This window comes from Hesperophylax consimilis, chromosome 6, assembly GCF_061612785.1.
Source record: "Hesperophylax consimilis isolate HC1 chromosome 6, BYU_Hcon_1.0, whole genome shotgun sequence".
In the NCBI taxonomy this organism is placed as follows: Eukaryota; Metazoa; Arthropoda; class Insecta; order Trichoptera; family Limnephilidae; genus Hesperophylax; species Hesperophylax consimilis.
The window spans coordinates 34,313,661-34,338,361 of NC_142841.1; the positions used below are offsets into that span (position 1 = coordinate 34,313,661).

At 35.1% G+C, this 24,701-nt stretch overlaps 1 protein-coding gene across 1 annotated transcript in view; it reads right to left on the reverse strand.

Moving 5' to 3' along the window:
• The window catches only part of hh (hedgehog signaling protein), a 105,080-nt gene that overhangs the window by 14,559 nt on the left and 65,820 nt on the right, over positions 1-24,701 (reverse strand). Inside the window, exon 2 of the mRNA XM_089632929.1 lies at positions 8,466-8,724. Coding sequence (XP_089489055.1) covers positions 8,466-8,724 — 259 coding nt within the window. The remainder of the gene's footprint in view (positions 1-8,465; positions 8,725-24,701) is intronic.

Consider the following 24,701-nt stretch of genomic DNA (forward strand, 5'->3'; position numbering starts at 1 on the left):
TCAGTAGTGGTGCTTCAAATTCGGTTTTAAACGTACCATAATCAAAACTGGTTAAATTAAATCAGACATGATTTTTAGGCGATAGATACGGATGCAGAATGCAATAAAATTGGGATGTAATTAACTCAAAATGCAATGAAATCGGGATGTTATGAATTCGGATTGCAATGAAATCAGAATGCAATGCTAACGGATTGCAATTATATCATGAGTGAGTCAATAATATTGAAAGTCAGTGTTATTAGAGTAGAATTCAAGAAGATATTAGAAAGCTTTGCTATTAGGTTTCAATGATTTCAGAGTGCAATGATATCAGAACGCAATGAAATCAGAATACAATGATATCAGAACGCAATGAAATCAGAATACAATGATATCAGAACGTAATGAAATCAGAATACAATGATATCAGACCGTAATGAAATCAGAATACAATGATATCAGAACGTATTGATAGCGGATTGCAACACCATCAAATTTCTTTAAGCTCAGAAAATGCATTGAAAAACAATTGCGATGGGTGTTTTTTCAGGGATTTCTGGGGTTAAGGTTATTCCGGACCGCGGGACCGGCTTATTTCTGTTCTGGATTATAAAGCAGTTAGCTGCATGCTTTGGTTTCTTTCATATGGAGGAATGCACGCCACAGTCGGGCGGTGGACCAAAGGCAGATGCTGGGTGATGGGGAAGGGGTGGGTGGGGGCGGGAGGGCGCAGTTTGTGGAAGTTATTTCGATTTGATTAGGTTTATTTTTTTAGAGAAAATCTCCTCGAATGGGCGCCTCCGAGATTGTATCGCGAGACCTCTATTAATAACTCTCTGACTGCATTCAAGGAGTCATTTATTCATATTCACTTCGCGTACTAAAGTCGTCAAATACAATAATTACACCTCTGTAAATATCTTCAAGTGCAAGATACACAGGTCGAATTGGATGCATTACACAAAATAACACGAAAATCGTTCAACAATACATAATTGATCAAGTTTTTTTAAATCAAATATTTCATCCAAGATGTAGATTGACATACCGACATATTTAATTGTGTAGTCGGTGGCGTCGGGGAGGGGGAACAAAACGGTGCATGTGAAAATAAGCTTGGTTGCAACGGATTTCTCACAGGGTCACAGGTAGGACTGAACAGTTTATATTGTGGCGTTCGGTGCAACAAATATTTCTTAAGTTAGGTCCTATTTGGCCGCCTCATTCGGATGTTAGTTTCTCTTTTGGTTAACTCGCTCTTTGGTGGCTAGTGAGCGGGTTTCGATGAGCGGGTCATTCACGATCGACCCAGGACTAACCTAGATACTAATAAATAGTAAGAACCAAGAGTGGCAGACACCTGTTAAGAGTTTATATAGACAGCTTGTAGCCTGGGCTTTGTGCTAGGTACTTCATGAAATGATATTTCATAGTTACTCAATAGCATTAAACGCACAGTTCGAGGTGAGTTTGAGTAACCCTGATTTATTAACGTCGTTGGAAGGTAATATTTTAAGAAATGGTCTAAAATTCATCGAGTGTGTTTATATATTATAAAACACATTAGTATTAAACAATGGTCACACCCGGTCTGCGAGCACAGGTAAGGAATTCCATTCATTTGAGACTTTAACGCGCCATTATAGGGTCGTAAAAATATATTGGATATTTAATCGCTTTACTGGTTATATTACGCGTAATATATTTGCTATCAGGTTGCTTATTAATACTTTCACTTGATTTGGTAAAAGCGAGTGGCAATAATTATCATTTCGGCGGCGAAAAATCAAGCGCCATTTGAAAAAATATATAGCTAATAGTTTATTGATATCCCGCTCAAACCCACGACGAATCGTATAATTTAATATGCATTTGGAAGACGACAAATTGATAGCATATTAGATTTCTTTCGGAGAGTTGAATGTTCCATTTAGCAACCAATTGTGCAATATCTTATGCACGATGTGAGTTGCATTTTGTTTAAATTAATTAACGTTTACCTTCATTAACCCACTAAATCGTTTGGGTATTTGAGTATATTATGGTCAGTGAAGCACATTTGCTAAGGAACTGACAAAGGCTGCGAAGGTAGGTAATTGATTTTTAAAGTGCAGCTATTAATCTTTCAAAATCACCTGCAATTTATTGAGGAGTGATTCTGAGAATATATTAGTTAATAATATAGCAGCCTGACTTCAAATTAATTAATGTTAAAATAACTAAAAATCAAATGCAGTTGATTGGTATTTTTTTATTGTTTCAAAACCCAAACTAGAGGTTAAACCAAACATTTTTCAAATCATTTCACGGTGTAATAAAATGCTGATAGCTTTTGAGGCTAATTTGCTAAACAGCTTATAATGAATCTAATAAAAAGCAGGGTAAATACTGATCAAAGATAAAGCATAATAAAATTAAAATCAAGACGCAAACTGTTGCAATTAAAAATGTCTGCCAATCATGTACGATTGTGTTGCCGAAACGGGAATAATTTACGAGTCACTCCTATCAGAGAGAACTCGACAATTAATTAAATTCCTCCCACGTAGAGATGTGCAATAAATTACACGGATAACAGGGACCGGTTCGGGGAATTGACAGCCATTACACATTACATGCAGATCGCTCCGGTCCGCCATAGATTAAGGAGCCGATTCGGAACCATTTTGGACACAGAAAGATCCAGGACGCCGCATTCAGACAGTTTAAAATGTGACAACTGCTAAAAGTGTCGCCATTTTTTCCTATGCTTTTAGCGGTTTGTCATTGAGCAGTAAAATTCAAGACTGATGCATTTATTATTCATTGGGCGTGTAGAGAAAATACAGCAAGAGTGTAAAGAGAATATATGTCGCTAATGTGAATGGTAAAAGAAATCGGGGACATCCGAGGAAGATATGGCACGATAAAGTGAGTTAAATACTTCAGTCAGGTCATGTCAAGAGTCAGCATAACAGAAGATTATATATGAGACGATGCACGAATTTGAATGAGGCAAGGAGTGTGTGCCAATACCTACCGAGTAGTTTGGGCGATCCATTCTCTCTGCCTACCCCTGCGGAAAAGCAGTTTTTTACTCCTAATTTAAACAGATATTGACCTAATATTTATGAATTATTTAAAACTATAGAGTTAGGTTAGGTCAAAAGTTATATCTACAGTAGAGGACAGAAATTTAAATATTTGCAACGGATTTGAAAAACACTCAGATTCTTTGTGAAGTGTGTTACTTCATTATAATTAATTCAATTTTACACTGATTATTGTACCTACTTGAAATCGCTTATTTCCTATACACCTGATTGGTATTAGCAATTATTTTTCGATCCGTACGTATCAAGTATAAAATCCGACGCGATTAATTAAATTAATCTGGAATCAGCATTGAATGAACCAATGAAAGTGGTAATTCGGCAGAGGCAGCTTGATGTATATGATATATAATAAATATAGTGGATCTCCAATGGAAGAAGTGGCGGGCGGACGCCCATTGGTCGAGCGCTCGCCAGTGGCGGGCCCGGCCTGCGGACCACCGGGGTAGTTGGGAGGGCCCAGCGCTCGCAGCGACCCGGGGCAACAGCAAGCTACCAGCAGGCTTATGGGGGGACTTCCCTCACTCAACTTGTGTACTGTAGCAAGGCAGTCTTGCACTCAAACAAGCAACCAAAGAGGAATTCTCAATCATATGTGTTTTACGTAAAAACACCGAGAAAACTTACTTACATAAATATTGTTAATTTATTAAAAAATCTTTTAAAACTATTTTTATTCCGGTTTAAAACGGGATGAACGAATGAATTGATTGGTTTTCCAATGAATATTTTCGCATTTCGTCTTATAATAGTATTAAGACAAACGCAGGTGCATGAACGTGTGTTTCAATATTCTTACGAATTTTCTAAAAGTTTATCAGTAAGCGACCTGCAGTCCTGTTTTTAACTGGATTATCAATAATTTGCAGAGATTTTCGATAAATCAGCCATATTCAGTTTTTTTCCGTGTAGCTCTGCCTATCAAACCTACCCTTACTTATTATAATGATTTTGTATAAAGTCTAAGACCGTTCTCGCATACAGGGATACGCAAGTATCCGATAATCGACGATTCAAGTATCTTGACGATTACCGCTATACATCTGCGCGGAGGTTCGTATACAGACACGCGTTGACAACTTTTTGCAACTAGTCGGCGACGCCAGTCTCCCGCTATCAACCGGTTGAAGTCACTACCACTCATATCATCGAGACTTTAAATATGGCGTAGCAATTAATAAGGAAAAAGTGATAGTCTCAATACGTGTGATTTAGATCAGAGCTAGGAACAAAACAGTCAACAAAAATGACAGCTACAGAAGTTAGGTTATGAAGGCTATTGAGGCGTATTGAGCTTTCGAGAGATGGTGGTGACGCGGGTCTCGTGATTTAGTAGCAACGTGTACGGACTGCGTATGATAAGTTGAGAGTAACATGAATAGACAACATCAGTATCGGATACTTCATTCGACAATGTTTTGGTGAAACCCTTCAAGAAAAAAAAAATTACAATAATATAGTACAAAAATATTTTCAAAATCATAAACTAATTCAAAATATTTTAAATGAAAGTGGTTATTTGTTATCCAAAAATGTTGGTCTAAAATAATGAAATTCATTTTATAATTAAGAGATATTTGAGGGTTGAGTATTTATTTCTATGGTTTTTTTGAAATACCTAACCTAAAAAAATAATAACATTTTTTTTTCAAATATAAATGTCTTATGCAGCAAAAATGACTTTGTCATGTTATACTTTAAGGACAATTCTATAGAATGTACGAAACCTCTGAAAAGCTTCAAGGGTTTTGCAAAAACACGGTTGAATTATCCCCGTAAAAGAAAGACCTAGCACAATCAAAGAGAGATTCGTGCTGATATTTGGATAGCATATTCGATTAACATTTAACCGGTTTTTTTAACTTTTCTCATCGAAAAGTATTGAAATTTGTTTAAATAGTGTGTCTAAGACTTGATCTGGCTTCAATTGTTTATCCTATGCCATCCTTCAACTTACATGACTTAATTTAATACTTGTGTTTAAAATGATAAACAGAGTAAGTATACATATTTTTAACAAAAGATAAAAACTTTATTGGAAAATGACTTTTGGCACAACATTATAATGTTTGACAATATCAAGGTGACTTCTAACTTCATTAAAAACTATATAAGGGATGAACATTATGAAGAGTTGTGAAGTTTGGTTTGAAGCTTTGTGACCTCTGTTGGACGGAAAATAAAATTAGGCGTTCATAACACATTACAAGAAAATCTACAATTGTTTATTTGAAGATTTTGAACACCTTCTCGTATGTGTTTATATGACGTTATTAAATTAGAAATTAATATGTTGTTTGTGCCTTTTGCATTGTTTTATTTTTATCTGTTGAAGCAAGAGGTCATTCAAAACTGCAGTAGAAAAACTCTAAATGATTCATTCAGGTAACAAAGGAACAAAGTGATACAGACCGTACTTAATTTCAGAAAACCTGCCATTAAAGCCGTAATTAAGTTACCAACCAAAAAAAAAACAAAAATTCTAATGACGAGCTATCTGACCGGCGACCCCGGATTGACGCGCAATGTTAATGACATATCCAACTAATTACAAGAACAAAAGCACACAGTTAAAAAAAAACTTTGACGCATACAACTACGGTCCGACAAGACACCTGACAGGTGACTCCAATACATTGAAGTTCCGGTCATCAAGTCTCACACACACACGCACAGGAGTAATTTAAAACTTATTCAATACAACGAAATGGTAATAAAGATCTGTGAATACGTATTAATTTGGGCGTTCGTTGTATCATTGGATGACCCTTGCATGTGTGCGACTCCTTGTTTATTGTTAATACTCGTGTATGTGTATTGTCTGCCGTCTGGGGCGGGTTGTGATGGTGTTGGTGTATTCAACAAGCTCCGCTCACATTTAAAATAAATACCGGTATTAAATGGCAGTACAAAAAATAACAGACGATTTTTTCTTTTGTGCGGTGCCGATATACTTTATAGTAACGAGATTATGATCGAATTTGTTGAAACAAGAAGAGTTGCACAACAAAGAGTATGAATTCGCTTGTGACCTTTGCGAGCGGCACATTTCATGTGTTTACGTTCTCAGGCTGATCAAAGGGTATCGTTAAAAATACTACGAGATACTTTTACAAATAGATTATTTCTCCAATATTTATTTTAACGAGCTTCTCATTTGAACTTTCCATTTTTCGTATCACACGATTTCTGAAACAACATGAAAATGAACATTCGACGAAAAAGATGATTTAAAAAGATACGTTGGCATCTCTACCCACTCATTTGTTAACTTCAAAGAAGTTTAATTTCACTTTCGGATTCTAATGAAGCAGTTGTATTTTTTGCATCAAAGAGAAAGGCTACTGTGAAAGATTTTCAGTAAATATTGTGGAAACTTTATCGTTGATCGTTGATAAAACTTTATTTATATTTTAGTAGGGAAAACAATAGGTGCTATCACCTGCTATTTTTATTGTAGATCAAATTGATCATTTTACAAAGGTATTGTGGTTGTGTATTGTGTCAATAAAATGTTCAGTGAAGGGTCTATGTCAGTGGCGGACCACATGTGCTGTGAACTCACAAATAGTAGGGGAGACGAAAAAGACAAACATAAATTTATTATAATATTACCGCATTTTACTAAAAATAAACCCGTAAAAAACAAAATTCCATTACTATATAAATATGGGTAGGACCGACATTTATTTCATATATTAACTTCTGTAATGTCATCCAATTTTTAAAAATTGCATATATGTCTGCATGTTTATGCACGATTACCACCTACACACCTTTGATAGAATACATTGTCATCGACAAAGAGTCTATATGCCGAGTTTGAGCTTAATCGGATGCCGAGAAGTGTGTTAATTTTTAAAGTGCGAAAATCTTTTCTTAAGAGCGGAATTCAGAACGCACCTACGGACAGATAATTTCTTAGGAATGTTTCATACGAATAATATTATGTCTTGTAGAGTGACAGGTACGGAGCTCTCTAATTTCAGAACCAAAATATTCTTATTTTCAACTTGCATTTATCGTACACCGTGCTCGTAAGATCAAAGATTTTATAAAATTCGCCAGATGTCACTTTGTTATGTATTAATTGTGTGCGCCTCGGATGAAAGCGAAACTAAATAAAAAAATCAAATACTTTTATTATTGTTGAGTATTATATACTGTTGAGGTTTTTATCACCTTTCCTACATTTTTACAAAGATTTGATTACGTTGTGACGTACATTAAATTAAGGAAATTAATTTATTTTTCCTTTCTAAACTCTGATTGTGGATGACCACGAACCGCGACTGCATGTCTGCAAGGTGTAGGGTGTAAGGCTAAGGACCAAGGACCTGAGAGGCTACGACCTGTAGGTAATAGTACCCGATGTGTGCCGTACAGCGGCCAGTGCACATGAAGGACTCACAGGATTCAGCCCAGGAAGGGCGACAAACTCTTTCCGGGATGTGGTTTGCGGTCAGTGTGGAACTTTCGCACGCTCCGCTCCCCGTGCGATATCTCAAACGCGAGATGAGATCAAACACTACACTACATACTGATGGTTTCAACGCCAGACTCAACAAAATAATCAAAGAAATGCTTTGAAGTTTCTCTAATCTTTTAAAAGAAATCTAACATTTTGAGTGGATGTGCGCCAAGTCGCAAATATTACTTTTAATCATACTTTTTTTACGATAGTTAATATGTAGGGAGTTACTTGATGAAGGAAAGTAAGTAAATACAGATGGCGGGGAAAATTGAATAAAGAAGAACACAATAAATGAATTTTGGCCGCGTTTCGTAATTTAAAAGACTGGTCAATCGGGCCTTAAATTTCCAGTACAACTCTGTTTCATCATCATTAAGAAATTCAAATGTGATAGCAAGCAATATTGTGGTATTTGTATAGTGGTCAATAGCGATATTGGTTGCCATTCAAACATACTTGGAAGTCATTTCTAGTGCATATAATTTATATGCATATAAAAAGAAGTGGGCTCGATTGAGTAAATGTCAAGAATCGCAATAAAAAATAGTAGGTAAATAATATGACATACTATGTATGAAGCAAGAAGTTTATGCGAAGACACAAAAGATAGGATGGCTCCAGAGAAATGGCCTAGTGTACACACCAGTTAGTTTATCTAAGACACAATAGGTAGGATGGCTCCAGAGAAACGGCCTAGTGTACACACCAGTTAGTTTATCTAAGACACAATAGGTAGGATGGCTCCAGAGAAATGGCCTAGTATACACCAGTTAGTTTATCTATCGACATTTAGTATTTTACCGGATTGTCATTGGACAACATATTTCTTGCATTTATCTCGCTTTATTATTACACCGTTGCATTTTTGGTGCATTTAATTGCGAATATTTCAGATTTATTGATGAGAGTGGACGTACCTGACTTGACGCTACAGTGAATGTGCGCTCGGGCCTCGTAGTAAACCCAGTCGAAGCCCGCCTCCACGGCCAGTCGCGCCAGCATGCCGTACTTGGAACGGTCGCGGTCAGACGTCGTGACGTCCACGGCGCGGCCCTCGTAGTGCAGGTTGTCCGGCGCCAGGTGGCCCTCTTCCCAGCCCTCCGTCACACGCAGACGGACGCCTGGCCACTGGTTCATCACGCTGATGGCCAGCGTGTTCAGCCTCTCCTTACATCTCTGGAACGGAATACATATTAAGTCAGAAACGGTACAATTATATACATGGTTTTTGGGTATGTACATCGTGCATGGATGCAAGATGCCTGAAAGAAATTGAGCATAAAAATACCAATAAGCAGTTATCGGGACCAGCTCAAATAATACAGATTTTGTTTTAATATACGTGCTTCGGAAGCAGCAAACACGCCAAACAATCTACCTATTCCTCTTCGTTTAGTAATCAGAGTTACCGTGCTTTGGAGGCGCTGATAAAATAATTTCCCTCAGGCCCTATGTCATCTTTGAAGATGCAGTGTGGAGGTTCTTTTTAGGGAAAGGAAGGAGAAGAAGTTCTTGGAAGAAAACATGTATGCAGAATGGGTAGAAATCTGGAGTTCAGTGTATCCAGGAGAGAAGCATGCATCTATTCTGCGGTGCAAGGTAGGGGTCGAGAGAGTTCGGCCTAAGAGGTCAAGGGGGCTGCAACGTCCGCCGCCAAGACCTGGATAAACCTCAACCCACGAACCTAAACACCTCTGCTTATTCAACAAACGTAGCGAACCACTTGGGATGACCTTTGGCAGAGGTGTTGATTATCCAAAGAATCCCTAGTCTTTCGTCACCAATCGTCAAGCCTTCCCATCACGTTCCAAAAGTCTATCTCTTCCTCGGTCTGCTTCTAGGTCGCTTCCACTGGGGAACCATCTTGGTTATTATTTTCAGTGTCTTGTCATCTTTTCTGGAATTCTTTTTACACGAACCACCCTTTCGAATCATTTACGGCCCCCCTTCTTTTGGCGACAGCCGTGCTATTTTATCACAACCCCATATGTGCGTATAAATATTACAAAAAGAATGTTTGAAAGCATAATATCTAACCTCATCTAACTGTCATAAATAGATCTGCTTCCTAAAGCGCCTACGCAGAAAATTTTAAGAACACGTTGAACTCAATTGTAAATTTCTCTGACAAATCGCAGATTTCACAGCTAATCTCACTAAGCGACCGGAAAATTTGATAAAACGATTCGGCAGCCGACCATAAAGGCTGAACTCCGATAGCTTACGTCTTACAACGTGATGTGGGCGGTTTATGCATTGTTCAGCACCGATGGGGAACCGATGGTACAAGAAATGAATTAAATAAACTTTATAAATACAACAGAACTTGGTAGAGGCGTGATCGAGCAGAACTAAGACGGAACATTTTTTTTTATATATACTGGGGTTTTACGGCAAAACCGCTAACCGTGAAACCGTGTGCCTTAAATATCTGGAAGGATCAAACTCCCAATAAAGTGGAGATCATTTTAAGGAAGTGTCTTGCCTTACATGTCACGCTATAACCTCCAGGAGTCGAGCAACGAATCAACAATGTTGTTGGTTTCATTATACTTTTGGTTGCTATATACATACTAGCGCTAACCCATGGAAATTCACCGGATATTATAATTGCATGTTCAGTTCCAATTTTTAAAATAGTACCTACTTGAATTCTAAGCAAATCCAAGTTCTGGTGTTCATTAAACCAGAGTCACAGACAGACACACGAGCGAAATTTGTATTTTTTACGATACCCAATATCAAAGTTACAATCTTTTGCGAGTTCCTGGACCTTAATAGATCCTCGTTTTACCTACCTAATATATTATTATTGCCGAAGTCAGCGTGAATAATTTGATATTTTTCTGAATAAGGTTCCTTGGATGGAATCATTGATACATTGGTATTTATGTATCAACGCTACGGACCGATGAGAAGGATAAGATATGTTCTCGCATAGGTTAGATTTCAGGTAGACAATTAGTATCGCGCAACGGGGCGTGAGGCCAGGCATAGAACATAGTCTGATGGAACCTTACAAGGGGCCCAGCCGAGGGACGGGGCGCAGGCAGTAATGGCTAACGGAAACGGACAATACTCCCGTAACGAATCTAGCATTCCATAAAGAAGGATATTTTCATAAATAATGTAATTGTTCGCGATAGCTATGTCAATATTGACACCTCTGGGGATGTGTGCTGTACGCTGCGTGATAAATGTGCTTTACATTTCAAATTAAAGGCAATTACAAATAGGTACCGTAAAATCGGGTGATGTTGATAAAATTTCAACTTTGAAAATATTTTTTTAATTTATTTTTTAAATATGTTTTGATGGTTATACCATCAATGTAATATATAATTGAAGAAGAAGATAATATTAATACATGTAAACGAAACATGAAAATTTCTGATTAGTAGCGATAATTATGCAGATGGTCAAAATCGCCCCACGATAACATCATAAAATAAATAACATATAACATTACCCAACACAGTGTCATCTACTCAAACCTACCTCACACCCAGCATAAAAAAAAACCATATTAACAACAGTTCTATAGTTATGTATCATATACAAATGTAAATATTTGGTAGACACTGTAATGTATGTATAGAAATAAATAAATAAATAAAATATAAAAGTCGCCCCATATTACGGTACGTCAAAGTGAGTTTCTGTAACGCATAAAATATCTTACAGGTGTTCTACGGGTAATTTCAACTAAAGATTATAGGTACTCGAAGCAAGTCGGTGCCAAGATAACCCGACAAAATTTATTTACATTGATTAATAATGTAGCTGATTAATAATGTAGGTAGCTCGTTCGAGTGAGTTAGCTACCACTGGCTGTCGCGATTGATTTCCCATAAAGTTTTCTCTGCGAGGACTCTGAGGTCACCGGCACTTTGTCACGATGATAGAAAGCATTCCCCGAGTACCTGACTGCTTCCATACCATTTCTTCCACTGCCTTCACAAACTACTGCACATAAACTGTGGATTCTAAGCGGTTGGTTACAGCCATAGAATAGAGAATAACACTAGAAGTGCCTTCCATACAAATTTGAATGGAAACAAATATTCCAATAGCCAAGCGCTCCGTCTGACATCGTAGATCTACATCCCATTTGAATTTCGTAAACACAGTTTTGTTTTGGAAATTAAATCCTCGATTAGGTAAATATTTGGATCACGTAACACACTAACAAGGCGCTTCTAGTTTTTTTTCTTTATTCTATGGCTACAGCATTCTCCGAAGTCCCCGATAATAAACTCAGTGATTGATTTGACTAATAATTTCAAAGCTGCGAAGCTTTTACCTATTGCAATTTGTTCCCGCGATGTTTAAAAGTGATGGACTTACTCCTTTACTCAAAAACGTGTTTTAAATTTTAAACAACCATTTACTCTTCAATAATGTTGCTAAAAGTTCCTTCCAGAGGTTGTGTAAAATTTAAAACATTATTAGTAAGGCCTTTAAAGTTCATTTTGCTGATTTTGAGTATCGTACTAAAGATGTGTAATTTCAATATTTTCATTCATAATTATTAATTTTTGAAAGGATCTAAAACCGCGAATTCCGAAACCATTTCTGGCTCCAACGTCATTATGACATAGAAAACGCTACTCGCTGGTGAGACGGCTGTCACCGATATTGGCCGGTGTGACGACAACAACGCCATATTAACGAACGAAATCAAACATGTCGTTTTGGCGATAATTAAAAATTCGTCATTGAAAATGTTTTCGTATACATAAAAATAAAATATAAATATCTTATTGTTTTCGTCCAAAAACATCTATCGCGAATCGCAATTATGTTTGTCAAATACATAAAAGTCAAAACCGCGATTTGATACGCGCAGTTAGTCGAACAGGTATTGGATCCTCGAAAAAAACAATGGAAATGAACTATTTCCTTGCACTGTGATTGTTTTCGAGGAATATTAAGAAGTATATCACTCCGCATGAACATATTGAATGGCGGTGGTGTGGAAAATCAGCTCAGAAATGAACCCGAGAGGAAACGGGCAAACAAATAATAGGCTAAACAACAATAACGAATTACTTGTTTACAAAATGAAAAGAGAGTGTGAATGCGCCCCAGCCGGGCTCAATTGTAAAAGTGTCCTTTTACGAGAGCGAAAATGCGATTTCCAAACTCGTAATGCTTTTTGTTCCCCACCTTTAGTTGTGGGTAACACCTTAGTACAACACAATGAGATTCCTCGCCTCAACCAAGGGTTCATGGATAGTTTCAAAATTGCTTTGTTTTTACATAAACTTGATAAAACAAGTTTAAAATTGTGTTATCCTAGATAGTATTTTAAGAAGTTACCCATAGATGGCACATAGCTGTTAATGAAGCAGAAATTAAGACTTAGATAAATACGATTGCAAACCTAGGATCGAGGCTAAGAATCATTCCTACCAACTGCTAATAAAGAGCTCATTTTAATCTATCAAAGTATTTTTTATTTATTTACGTCCTAGTGGGCTGTTACATAAAATAAAAGTCAGTGATGGGTACAGTTATTTTAATTATTTGTTGTACAACATAACAATGCTAAATATTGTACTCAGTGCTGAATTATAAAATTTACAAAACATGAATTAAAAACATGGAAATAATATAGTATGCTCACTTGTTTAAGATGTACCCCATATTAAGGCTTACAGTACCTAATCTAAATCCTCATAAACCTAAAAGTTGACGTAATATTATATAGGTACTGTTACATTACAAACATGGTATGTTTAATCACGAATAATATTATACAGGTACTGTTACATTACAGACATGATATGTTTAATCACGAGTAATACTATTATACAGGTACTGTTACATTACAGATATGCTATGTTTAATCACCAGTAATATTATATGGGTACAGTTACATTATATACATGCTATGTTTAATTACGAGTTCGATAAAATAAGAGAAAAAAAATTATGTTTTAAGCCCCATTTTCGTTTACCCCTTGATAGGTAGTGTGTTTGGTGTTTGTATCATATTTTGAGTGGATATAGAAGCACTATCCGAATAATATCTGCATGCTCTTGAAATGTTTTCGCAAAAACTAGAGGTCTAGAAATCAATCTAAATATTTATGCTAGAGTACAATGTACAATGCGCAGTGATTGGCAGATTTACTAAAGCCTTCGCATTCATTCATAGATCAGCGCTTTGAGGAATGATGCGACGAATTGCCGTGACAGCCTCCACCCTTTATGCACATAATAATGTCATGTTTATAGGCTTTGCTATATTTCCAAGTGCCATACCGCCCGGACCGAACTATTCCCAGAAGAGTGAAGAGAAACCATTAAACACACAACACACACTTGGACGTTTTAGATGTACCTATTGATTAATTTGATTTCATGTTTCTTTATATAATGTTTCCGCATTTTAAAGCTTTTTTTGGGAAAATTTTCTAATTTACATTCATGGTACCTGAAATTTAATAATCGGCAGAAAAATAAGCTGTTATGGATGTTATGATTTTCTTGTTACTAATTACTTATCTTCCTAGCCGGCAAATTTAAAAAAAATAAAATGTGCCATTAAGTTGTCAGCTTAGTTCCTAGCTAGGTGGATCTCCTGTTTCAAGGAACCAAATGCTCCAACAATGATCTGTGTATTGATTATTACAGTTTTCATTCGAACGATCTATTCCATAACTAAAAAAACCCGTTTTAAAATTTTTAATACTGATAAACAACCATTTAAAATTTAACACACGTTAATAAGTGAGGGGTAGTGCGTTGTTAATATGTTTGTATTATTTCAAATGATCTTATTAAATTGCCTAAGTAGACTTCATTATAATGCAATATTTACTCTATGGGTAATTGCCTACAATTTGTAACTACACAACTATTTAACTATCCCGCAGCCAAGTTAGGGAGTAGGTAGTAACCCAAAATTATTATCCTCCTTATATTGGTTTAAATACTTGACATATCATTTTAGTATTTTACGTATTTCTGCGCAAATATATAAGTTACCATTAATAATTGACTGAATAATTGGGATTTCTATAGTTTAAAAGCCCATAAGACAGAAAAATGCATGGGGTCTTCGGAAGACCCACTTGGTTACAGACGTTTTGTTTGGCACTTGGCCTGTCAATAGTTAAAAGCTTTTACGTGCATTAGAGGAGAGGTACCTAAATCAATACTTAATACTTTTTTATTAACAGCTCGGTTAATGAAATACAGTATTCGCTATTCATAATATTTGTTAAATATTTGTTCAACCGAAAATCTTGGTAAGTGTAAAACCAGTAAAAAAATTATTGTAGAGAAGTAAAAAATGTATGACACTTTGTTGAGAATATCACACGTACTTTTGATTATTTCTCCAGGAAAGAGAGACTTATTTAGGTAAAGCTAAATCACCCTCAAATCTCAATGACAAGTTCGAGAGCGTGAGAACATTTTGTCCAGATATATCACACAACCTTATTCAAGTGTAGTCCTTTGTTTCAGCCCAATAATGCCCGGGGAAACAATAATAATTATTGTTGTTTTCCCTTGTAGCCATTTTAAGTGGTTCTATTGATGATTCTTTGTTTCGCCGGTAACACTGGACTTGTTTTCTTAGCCATTCGTCTCCCACGACAACAAAACGTAGGACAAAACGTAGGTACACTGAAACGAGGCCAACAGAGCAGCGGGCGTTTCGAGTCACAACAGCCAACAGCCCCGGTGATTTACAGCCCAAAAACTATTAACCTTAAAAAAAACTTATAACGAATTCAAAAATGTTTTCCGGACGTCTTTTGTTCCATTCCAATCTGTACGACCAGAGAAATAATTATTGCCAACACAATCAATTGCCGCGAATAATAATGGTAAGAGATTTTTTTATCAGATATTATTTGAGATTTTATGGAGCAAAGTATTATCTTTATTATTTTTTAGGTTATGATGCCTTATTGCGCTTCTTCCTTCTTTAGCCAACATTTCAGACAGCGTTACAGCGTCCATCGTCAGGGCAGGTATGTAGATTATGTGGAAGTGCTCAGAGAAAAGTGAAAACATGCCATGAAAAAATCAACAATTCTTACGTAATAAATGATAGAATGTAAAGAAACAATGAAAAAATTTCTTGATAAAATCTTTCAGACTCTATCTAGAACACGTGTTCTTTTCCTAATAAATATCATGACGGAGTGCGACAGTCGATCAGTTTATGAACGCGTATTCCACTGTCCTCACAAAACATTCGCTTTTAACTGATACTTTGTTAGGAACTCTGTCTATTCATTAACAGTATTTTATTTCAGTTTTCTCCGTGCGTGTTTATTTACGTAGAAGTTATTGCTACCTGTAACGCTCTCCGAAACGTTGACTAAAGAACGAAGAAGCACAGCATAATAACCCAAAAATTAATAACGATGATAATTTATTGGTGTATGCGTTGATTTATTTATATACTCGATCAAGAGAGAGAAAAAAATACAACCTAACTTAACCTAACATAACTACAGTTTTAAAAAAATGTGACAATCAATTTAATTTGTTATTTTATCTATTTCTGTTCTCAGTGATTCATTATTTTGAAACTCCACGTAAACATGGCCAATCTCGTTTTACGTCTTGTGATAAGTCACCCCGAAGACGCGTGAAACAAACGCCCTAACGCGGCCCATAAAAAAAACGGCGTATAATTAGTAACTATTTTAAGTATCATTTTATCCCGCTTGCCCCTCGGCGGATCCGTCTATTGGCCGAATAGATTTGATACCTTCACACGTTAAAGTGGAAGTCGGTTGGTAGATATGATAGAAGGTAGAATTGAGAAGGTGACTACGCCTCGCTTTTTAGGTAGATATGTAGGTACCCCAATTTATACGTATAAAAAAAGAAGGATAATTTGAACGGTCCGCCCCATAGTAGGTGACCGAGCCGTAAATTTGATCGTTAACTCCATGGTTATTGGCAGTAACGGTTCGTGGTCTTTTTGAATGTGTTAAAAAATTCAAGAGAAGATAAACTTAAATACAATATTGCATAACTGGCGACTTAGACAGTACGTCTGAGGAATATAGCATCTTATCTAAAAAGGGTTGAATTTTAAATACGAAAACATAAGCATAGATACATTAAAACCTATAAATTCTACTAGTACCTAGATTTAAAGATACCATTAAGCAAACGGTTGGAGAAATGCAGTAGAAAGAAAATAAAAATGTTCAATAATTTACTACTTACAACTACTATGGAATGTAAAAAACTAAAAGGTAAACTAAAATTGTGCGCAAAGATCGGCTGGCCGCGCCATTCGTCAATCTCCGGCAGTCACGTGGCATAAAATGCTTTGCGGCGCACTAGGATAGTGTTAATTTGGCATAAGTTTGCGATAGCACCGTCAAGGCGATTTTGATTTTTTGTATGAAGCATTCTGTGCTGATTCTATAAAGCACAAAATGGGAATACCGGGTTGCTCTTCGACCTCTTTTGGCGTAAATATTAAAGGCTGAATTTTAATAGCGTGCTGTTTACTATGTGCTGATATTATGATAAAGCAAGTTCGTCTTAAAAAAATAAAATTTCTCAACTTTTTAATAAGGCTTCACCGCACAAACGCACTTTAGAGAGAACCGCCACTGGTTATTGGTAATGTGACCGGAGCGGAGTGGTCCAGTGAGTAGATAGCGGTTGAGGAAGAGGGGCGCCTTGGGCGAAGGATGCACGTCTTCTCTCGGCAGATATTGAGAATCTCTGGAAAACGGTATAATCATTTTGTCGAAGAACTTATTATATCCTTCAACGCCTATTCGCGTCTAAGTAGTTGTGTAAATATTTTGTTCGTCTAACGGGTATAACATGTTATTATTTAATGTATAAAATAAATATATTCGATTTACCGTAAAACTGCATCATCACGCAATTCACACCAAAATATTAACACAATAAATACTGTGGTTTTGAAACTAGCTTCCCTAGGCGATTTTCCAGATTATACCGCAACACATTGTTGTACTGGGAATGTTGCATATTTGAAGATAAAATCTATCTTAATATAGGGCTACTTTTAAATCGGGGGGCCCCTTTGAACATCGCGGATATCTGCAATAATCTCGCTACCACACTCAGAAATTCGCTTGATTTAAATTTTTTCCCGGTAACGTGGATATAATGAAAATTTGGGACAGATTAGTTGGTTTTGAGTAACATTAACACATTATCTGAAGGCCCCGGTGTTGACTGGACTTTTCACAAGGTTTTTAGAAATTTTATCTCATCTCATTCATTTCAATGTTTTGATGGTAAGAATAAAATTAAACTGACTGGATTATTCAAAAAACACATCATTCTTAAATATTATTTAATATTTCAAACAAGTGCAATAAATACGAGGTAAAATTTTTCGACAGAAAAGGTTTTATGAAAAAAAGTTGTTTCAAAGTTGAAAATTAATCACAGTTACCCCATCTTATGGTACGTATACAATATTCAATACGAAAAATAGTAAAATGGCAACAATTGGCATCCAATTATTTCTGTCCTTTGTTATGACAGACTTCCCCGGAACACTCTCGCGCTGGGAGCTTATTTAGGCTTATCTCGAAGGCAATTGATCTCTGCTCATAAGTAACTTATACCGCACGGATGCCAAAGGAATCGATGGAGCGGAAGGAGCCGCCCTAACATATCCTTTAAGGCATGAAAATTCTATTAGAAGATTTGGACTTTGTAATTGCTTTCCTTACATGGTTAACGAGGCGAATAGAAGCTAGGACCCTCGACTTTAACCCAAACAATTTAATTTCCCAACACGCAGTTACATTTGCCAGTAAACCTGAGTATTGACAATTATCGCTCGGCCATAAAATGTTATAAACATACTCCGCCTGTAAACTCTACAGCGAAGAAAGGTGTTTTCTGAAAACAAATACATTTAGTTTGCACTCGTATCTAAGTGTATGGCATGTTTTTGATACCGATTTAATATAAACATACCCACCTAGATGTTTTATATTAACATTCATAGTACCTTATTACATTATTATAACAGTACATTATTAAACTCAGAAATTTAAACCAAATAAATAAGTATTAAGTGATACACATTTCAAATGTAGAATAAAAGAATTTTCTGGAAAAAAATATTATACCATAGGTAGATAGATACTTTCTCCCTTGTCTGAATTATTGACACATATGTTCCAATTTAGAAAATGATAATTAAAATAATGTCGTTGATTGTGTAATGAGGTAGATATTATATTTTTAAGACAAAATGTTATAGCCCACGGAATACTCTCCGAAGTATGTGGCAGGTTTCGCTCTGACCCGCGCGTTCACATACTTTCATTAAGATTACTCGTTTCAGGAATTTGATTTTAGCATTGTCGATTTGAGTGATCAAAACACACTTTTCTTAATGCGTGAATTAGACTATTAACTTTGACAGGCTTACAGAAAATACAACAAGATGAATAATGCAATCCATTATAAATGAATTTTAGATAATATAATTGTATATGCAGTGTCGGACACTGCCACAGTTATTTTCATGAAGACATCAATCTTATATTATAGTCTAGGTTCAAGGTCGATGTGCATAGTAAATATTATTAAAATATATTAAAAAACATTAGATTTGTTTAATTATTAGTCTAATACTTAGTAATATGAGAAGTATAGTACATGTGGCTTTGAAATTATTTTAATATTACCTCTTAAATAATATTATTATTATATTTCCGTCTCATCAGCAGCGAAATCCCAAAACATGACCTGGGCTTATCAGATACCGGCTGAGCTGTCAGAGTGAGCTTGCGTTACCCATATTTACGGCAGTTCTGCGCCTTGGTTTTGAATCAGGACCTGGCATTTTGGTGTCATAATCTTTGGAATTTTGTTTTTTCGTGCCGAGTTTGTTTTTTTTTTATTTTTGCTTGAACTTTTCTTTCATATATCGTGAAAACGTTAAATTTTCAACCTTTCATATATTCAAAGTCATCTTTAAAGTTTTTGAGATACCAACTTGAAGTTTCTTCAAAATACCATTTGGTTCACTCAGATCAGATAATGTATTAGTTTCTGAGATATGATCCCGTTTACGGTCACGTGTCGAATCCGGAAAGTCGAAAATCGTACGTTCGCTTTGTGCGTGCGCAATTCTCAAAATCCGACCGCTACTAATATTGCAGCATTACTGGTAAAATATTTCATCTTTCCTCTTTAAAATAACACTGAGATGGGCGCTATATTTATTTTTAACCGAATTATTGAAGTTTGAGAGTACCTCGACAGAAATTGTCGCTCACGTATTGCTTCCCCACACCCGGTATCGATTTTAAAGTTTTAAAAAAACTGAAAATTTTAAAAGAATGTAGTTTTTCATGGCGTGGCGCCGTGCATTCACGAATACAAACAAGGCATTGAAAATAAAATGGCATTATTGAGGAAATATTTAACTTTTCGGCTCTCTTTCGCCTTTTCAACATGACAACAGTCACACGGGCACAATACAAACCTACATCGATGTTCGAATAAATGTTACACCGCAATATTTCACGTTCATTCTTCAGGCGGCACTTTGGGCCAATGTTTGCCCCCAGACCCGTCCATTTAACATTAAACATTTAACATTATTGAAGGTTTGGTCCTGAGGTGATGCGGGCAGCTGCATACAATTGTTGTCCTACGCATATCTTCTTTATTTCCACCCGACGATCTGACTAATTCGGCCAAAATTAATCTATCACTGCGGCAACCAATAAACCTGCATTTTACGATTTTACATTATTTTTAATCGTTCTTCATTCATAGAGATTCTAATCTAAGCATTTCCGGTAGTTAAAAGATAAATTATTTTATTCCTTTCACTTAACGTGGGTTGTTTTTAAGGGACACAAACTTTAAGCTATGTATTTGTAATTTGGCAAGCGTTTTGTTGCTAGTTTTATAATTTGAAATAATAATTTTTTTGGTTTAAACTTTAGTTTAAATCATACTTATTTTGACTACCGTGATACTCCTACTATGATAGCTTAGTATGGTAGTCGATAGGCGTTCAGAAATAATTAAACATAATATATATAATGGATAAAATAAATAAATTAACTCATTTTTTATAGTATTTTTCAACCATTTATGACGTAGTTCTAATAGGTTTTAAGAATTACAGCCTTTATAAGAGAAGCGATAGAAGCCATTTAAATAGATTGAAGTATATATTTGTTACGATTCTTAATTCATAATTTGGGAGATATTCTTCACAGACAACAAACAATCGTAGTCTTTTTGGGAGATATATCTCCCAGTTTGATACGGTTGCATAAAATTTTTGCTGTCTTATTTTGTAAATCAGAGAGAAATATGATTTAAATAATGTTAGAAAGAAAAAATACTGCACAATTAACAACAGACTCTACGAAAAAAAATTTAAATAATCCTACGAATCATTGTTTAGTATTTGAAAAATATTTGTCAAGGTTTTCAATTTTATAAATACAGATTTTTATAATAAATGTAAGGTAAGTTTTAAAGTATTAATTTTAGTTTACTCGTTAAAAATCATCCGTAAGTGAAATATAAAAAAACTATCTTCATTTGCGTTCAATTTTTTTATTGTTTTCAATTACATATTATGTTGATTTTGAATACTAAAACCTGAATCTGAGTCTTTTATCTGCTTTCAAGAAAAGTATTTATTTTGAATTACATTAAAAACAGAGAATTTATCTGAAATCAAATGTAATTTCGAAAATATTTCAAAAGGGTAAAATGTCAGAGGCTTTAAGGGTTAAGGCAGGGATTTCAATATCGCAAATGAATTAATTTAACTGGGTCAGAACTGGCAACACTGTCCGGAAGGCAGTGTGATGTGATAGAGGGGAAGATATGGGAAGGGGGAGAAGGGAATATGAATGAGAAAAGTAGGTGCTCACCGCTTACCACTTACCACAGATATCGTCTTACAGCCGGGTTCTTGAACAACAATCCTCGATACAACGAGTCCGCAGAGTACAACCTACATCGCGGAGATATCGTTATGCTCCAACTCAAATAGAGCCTGTTTAAATATTATATATCCAACACACCAAGTACACCATTCTATTATACCGTTCTATTTTTATTTTTACATTGATCTTCAAATATGGAATGGCGTTTTCAAATATTCAAAAAGCAATATTTTCCGATTGGAATAGAATTAATGTTTAGATCAAATAAGGAAAAATTTAAAAACACTGAGGGGTTTTCTAATATGTATTTACTATTTAAATTAACGTATTATTGTGTAATGCAATTTTTATAAATTGAACTTTTAACGTAATCGACCACGTTTTATGGTGTCGTCGTTAATTTGCAAATAAGGAAAATGCGCAAGATAGATGATATATTTTCGAATGCAATTTTCAAGGCGTAACAGTTCGATATTGACATAAATACGTTTAAGTACATTAATTTACCTTATTTACATTGTTTTATCTGAATGAGGAAAATCCGCATTGTTTAATAAAACAGAAATATGCATTTTGCTTAAATACAGATACTTAATGTTTGACTAAGCAAATTAACAGTATTTCAATGACACTCTCAAAATAACAACAAACATTAGATCTACCTTATCGCTTATTTTATATTTATGTGAACAGGTAATGTCACTAGAGTAGCACTTTTATAGCGTTTTAAATAACGAGGTTACAATTTTCTGAAACTTGTTTCATTATTTGGAAGTTGTGTAACTATAGTATATGATGCCCGGATGATGTTGGGTAAATTTTATTTCTTAATTTTTTTTCTAATATCACCTAAAAAATAATGTACTTAAACACACTGACACACAATTATGTACTTATGTACACAATTATGTACTTAAACACACTTGCACACAATTATGTACTTAAACACACGTGCACACAATTATGTACTTATGTATACAATTATGTACTTAAACACACTTGCACACAATTATGTTCTCATGTAAACAATTATGTACTTAAACACACTTGCACACAATTATGTGCTCATGTAAAAAATTATGTACTTAAACACATTGGCATGAAATAAAAGAGGTGTTATTAAATAAACGGAAAATGATATTGACTTATTACAGATGTCGCGACAAATAACTGAAAGAATGAAAAAAAAACAGAAGAAGTTCTGAATTTGACACAATCATAAAAATATCAAATATTATAGACGGTGAAATGTATTAAGAATCAATTGTACTTCAATATAAACCAGAAATAAACCTTATAAATAAATAATTACGCAACGATAAGAAAGTATAATAATATTCAAAATATACTGCTAAAATATTTACAAGGTTGAGAATTTGATTTACTTAATTTTAATAGAGATATTTATATTAAGTATACAAAAAGACACAATAATGTTTGTGCTCCACAAAATACATTAAAAATATTGATCCATAATTGGTGTAATTCCTTATAAGTCATGGAATAACAGCACGAGGAAATTCTTAATTTAGTTTTAAATTGTCCTTAATTAAATTACTCTTAAACGAAACTAAATTTAAACAAAGATAAGATGTACCTCAATCATTATTATATAATTCTATAAATTTATTATCTGTTCATGCTATATTTTTGCTTAAAATTGTTAGTCAACATACATCTCAATATGAATACAACAACGCTCATAACGCAAGACTAACGATAGGCTTGTAATTTACAGATATTAAAATAAATATACGGTTTAAGTACCTTAGAAGACATTGTTCTAATAATTTATGTAAGAACTATTTTTCAATGGAATACTGTAGAAATGGTTACACTAACAAGATATTTTGACCATTCTCTTTATTTCTTGATTAATCTTGTATTCGCAAGGATTTTTAACTCTCAGATACGATCTTTTGGATTTTGATGGCAAATGATTAAGCATTGATTTACTCCGAATCAGCTTGTTTGTGTGTATTGTTTCGGTCAGCCATTGATGTATTGAGGAAAACAATTATTTTGGAAGTGTGATTAGCGGGCCGCGGTTTGGCCCCTCTGCCACCACACATTTTGTAGTTTGCTCACGAAAAATGGCACCTTTTGTCGGTGCCAGCGGCCGCCCATTGGCCGTTCCTTTCATTTGTCGGCCGCGGCGCCCATAAACCAAACACCGCAGACGTCACTTATCAATGGGAGAGACTCCCGATATACTTGCAGCAGTCCGAGCCAGGCCAACAACACATCACACAAAGCTTGGCGGCGAAAGCTTCTATGTGCTTGACTCAGATACCTTCACATCCACCCATACTTGTAACACATTCCCATACCACATACCACCTAGGTGTAGCTACAACACACACAAGTACACTGTACTCTTCACTGATCCCTTTACATATCACATACTGTAAAGTGTAGAGGATAATGGTATATAAAAGCTTTCACTTGAAATTGTAAGGTCCATTGAATAATACCAAATACATATCCACTATGCAGTCACACTCAATAATACCGGTTTTCTTTTTTTATACGCTTTAGTACATACAAGCTACCAACAATAAGGCATTTAGTTTAGCTATTTATGTTTGGGTTATATTAAATTTTCTATCAAACGAGAATAATATTAATATGCACAATTTTCTCAAAACCCAGATTTTGATATTTTTTTTCGCTGCTTAATTATCATTGCCTACAAATTTGCTTCACACTGATGGTGAAATAATTTAGGGCAAGAATCTTTTTACAAAGGTTTCATTACAGATTACAGCCATTCAAATAAATTATATGCACTCCACCAACAACGATACCTCTGGAATGAGACCGTCATTATTCTGTTGGTAGGTGCTTATTTTGCTTACAATGTAAGATCTGCAACATCTTCCAGCAGAGGTACAAAACACAATTTTGATAATATTGTACATTATGTGAGCACTAAAATGTAATATTGTTTAATTAACATAGCGCGGGTTATGTAATAATTAAGTAAATTAATCAACTTGCTCACTTACAAAAACAATACACATTCATTAAAAGTGTTTCAAATTAGGTACCTAACTGAACATAAAATTAACATTTTGTTGTACCCACGGAATCGGTTGCTTGTTATCAAATAAGTTCCAGAAAATAAAATGAAATGGCTGTTGTTTTACAGCATTTTTAACTAAATAAAAGGTTGTTTTAAAAATCAGATAACTTGCTTATCGAAGACAAAATAAGACGAAAATCTAACCTAGATGGGGA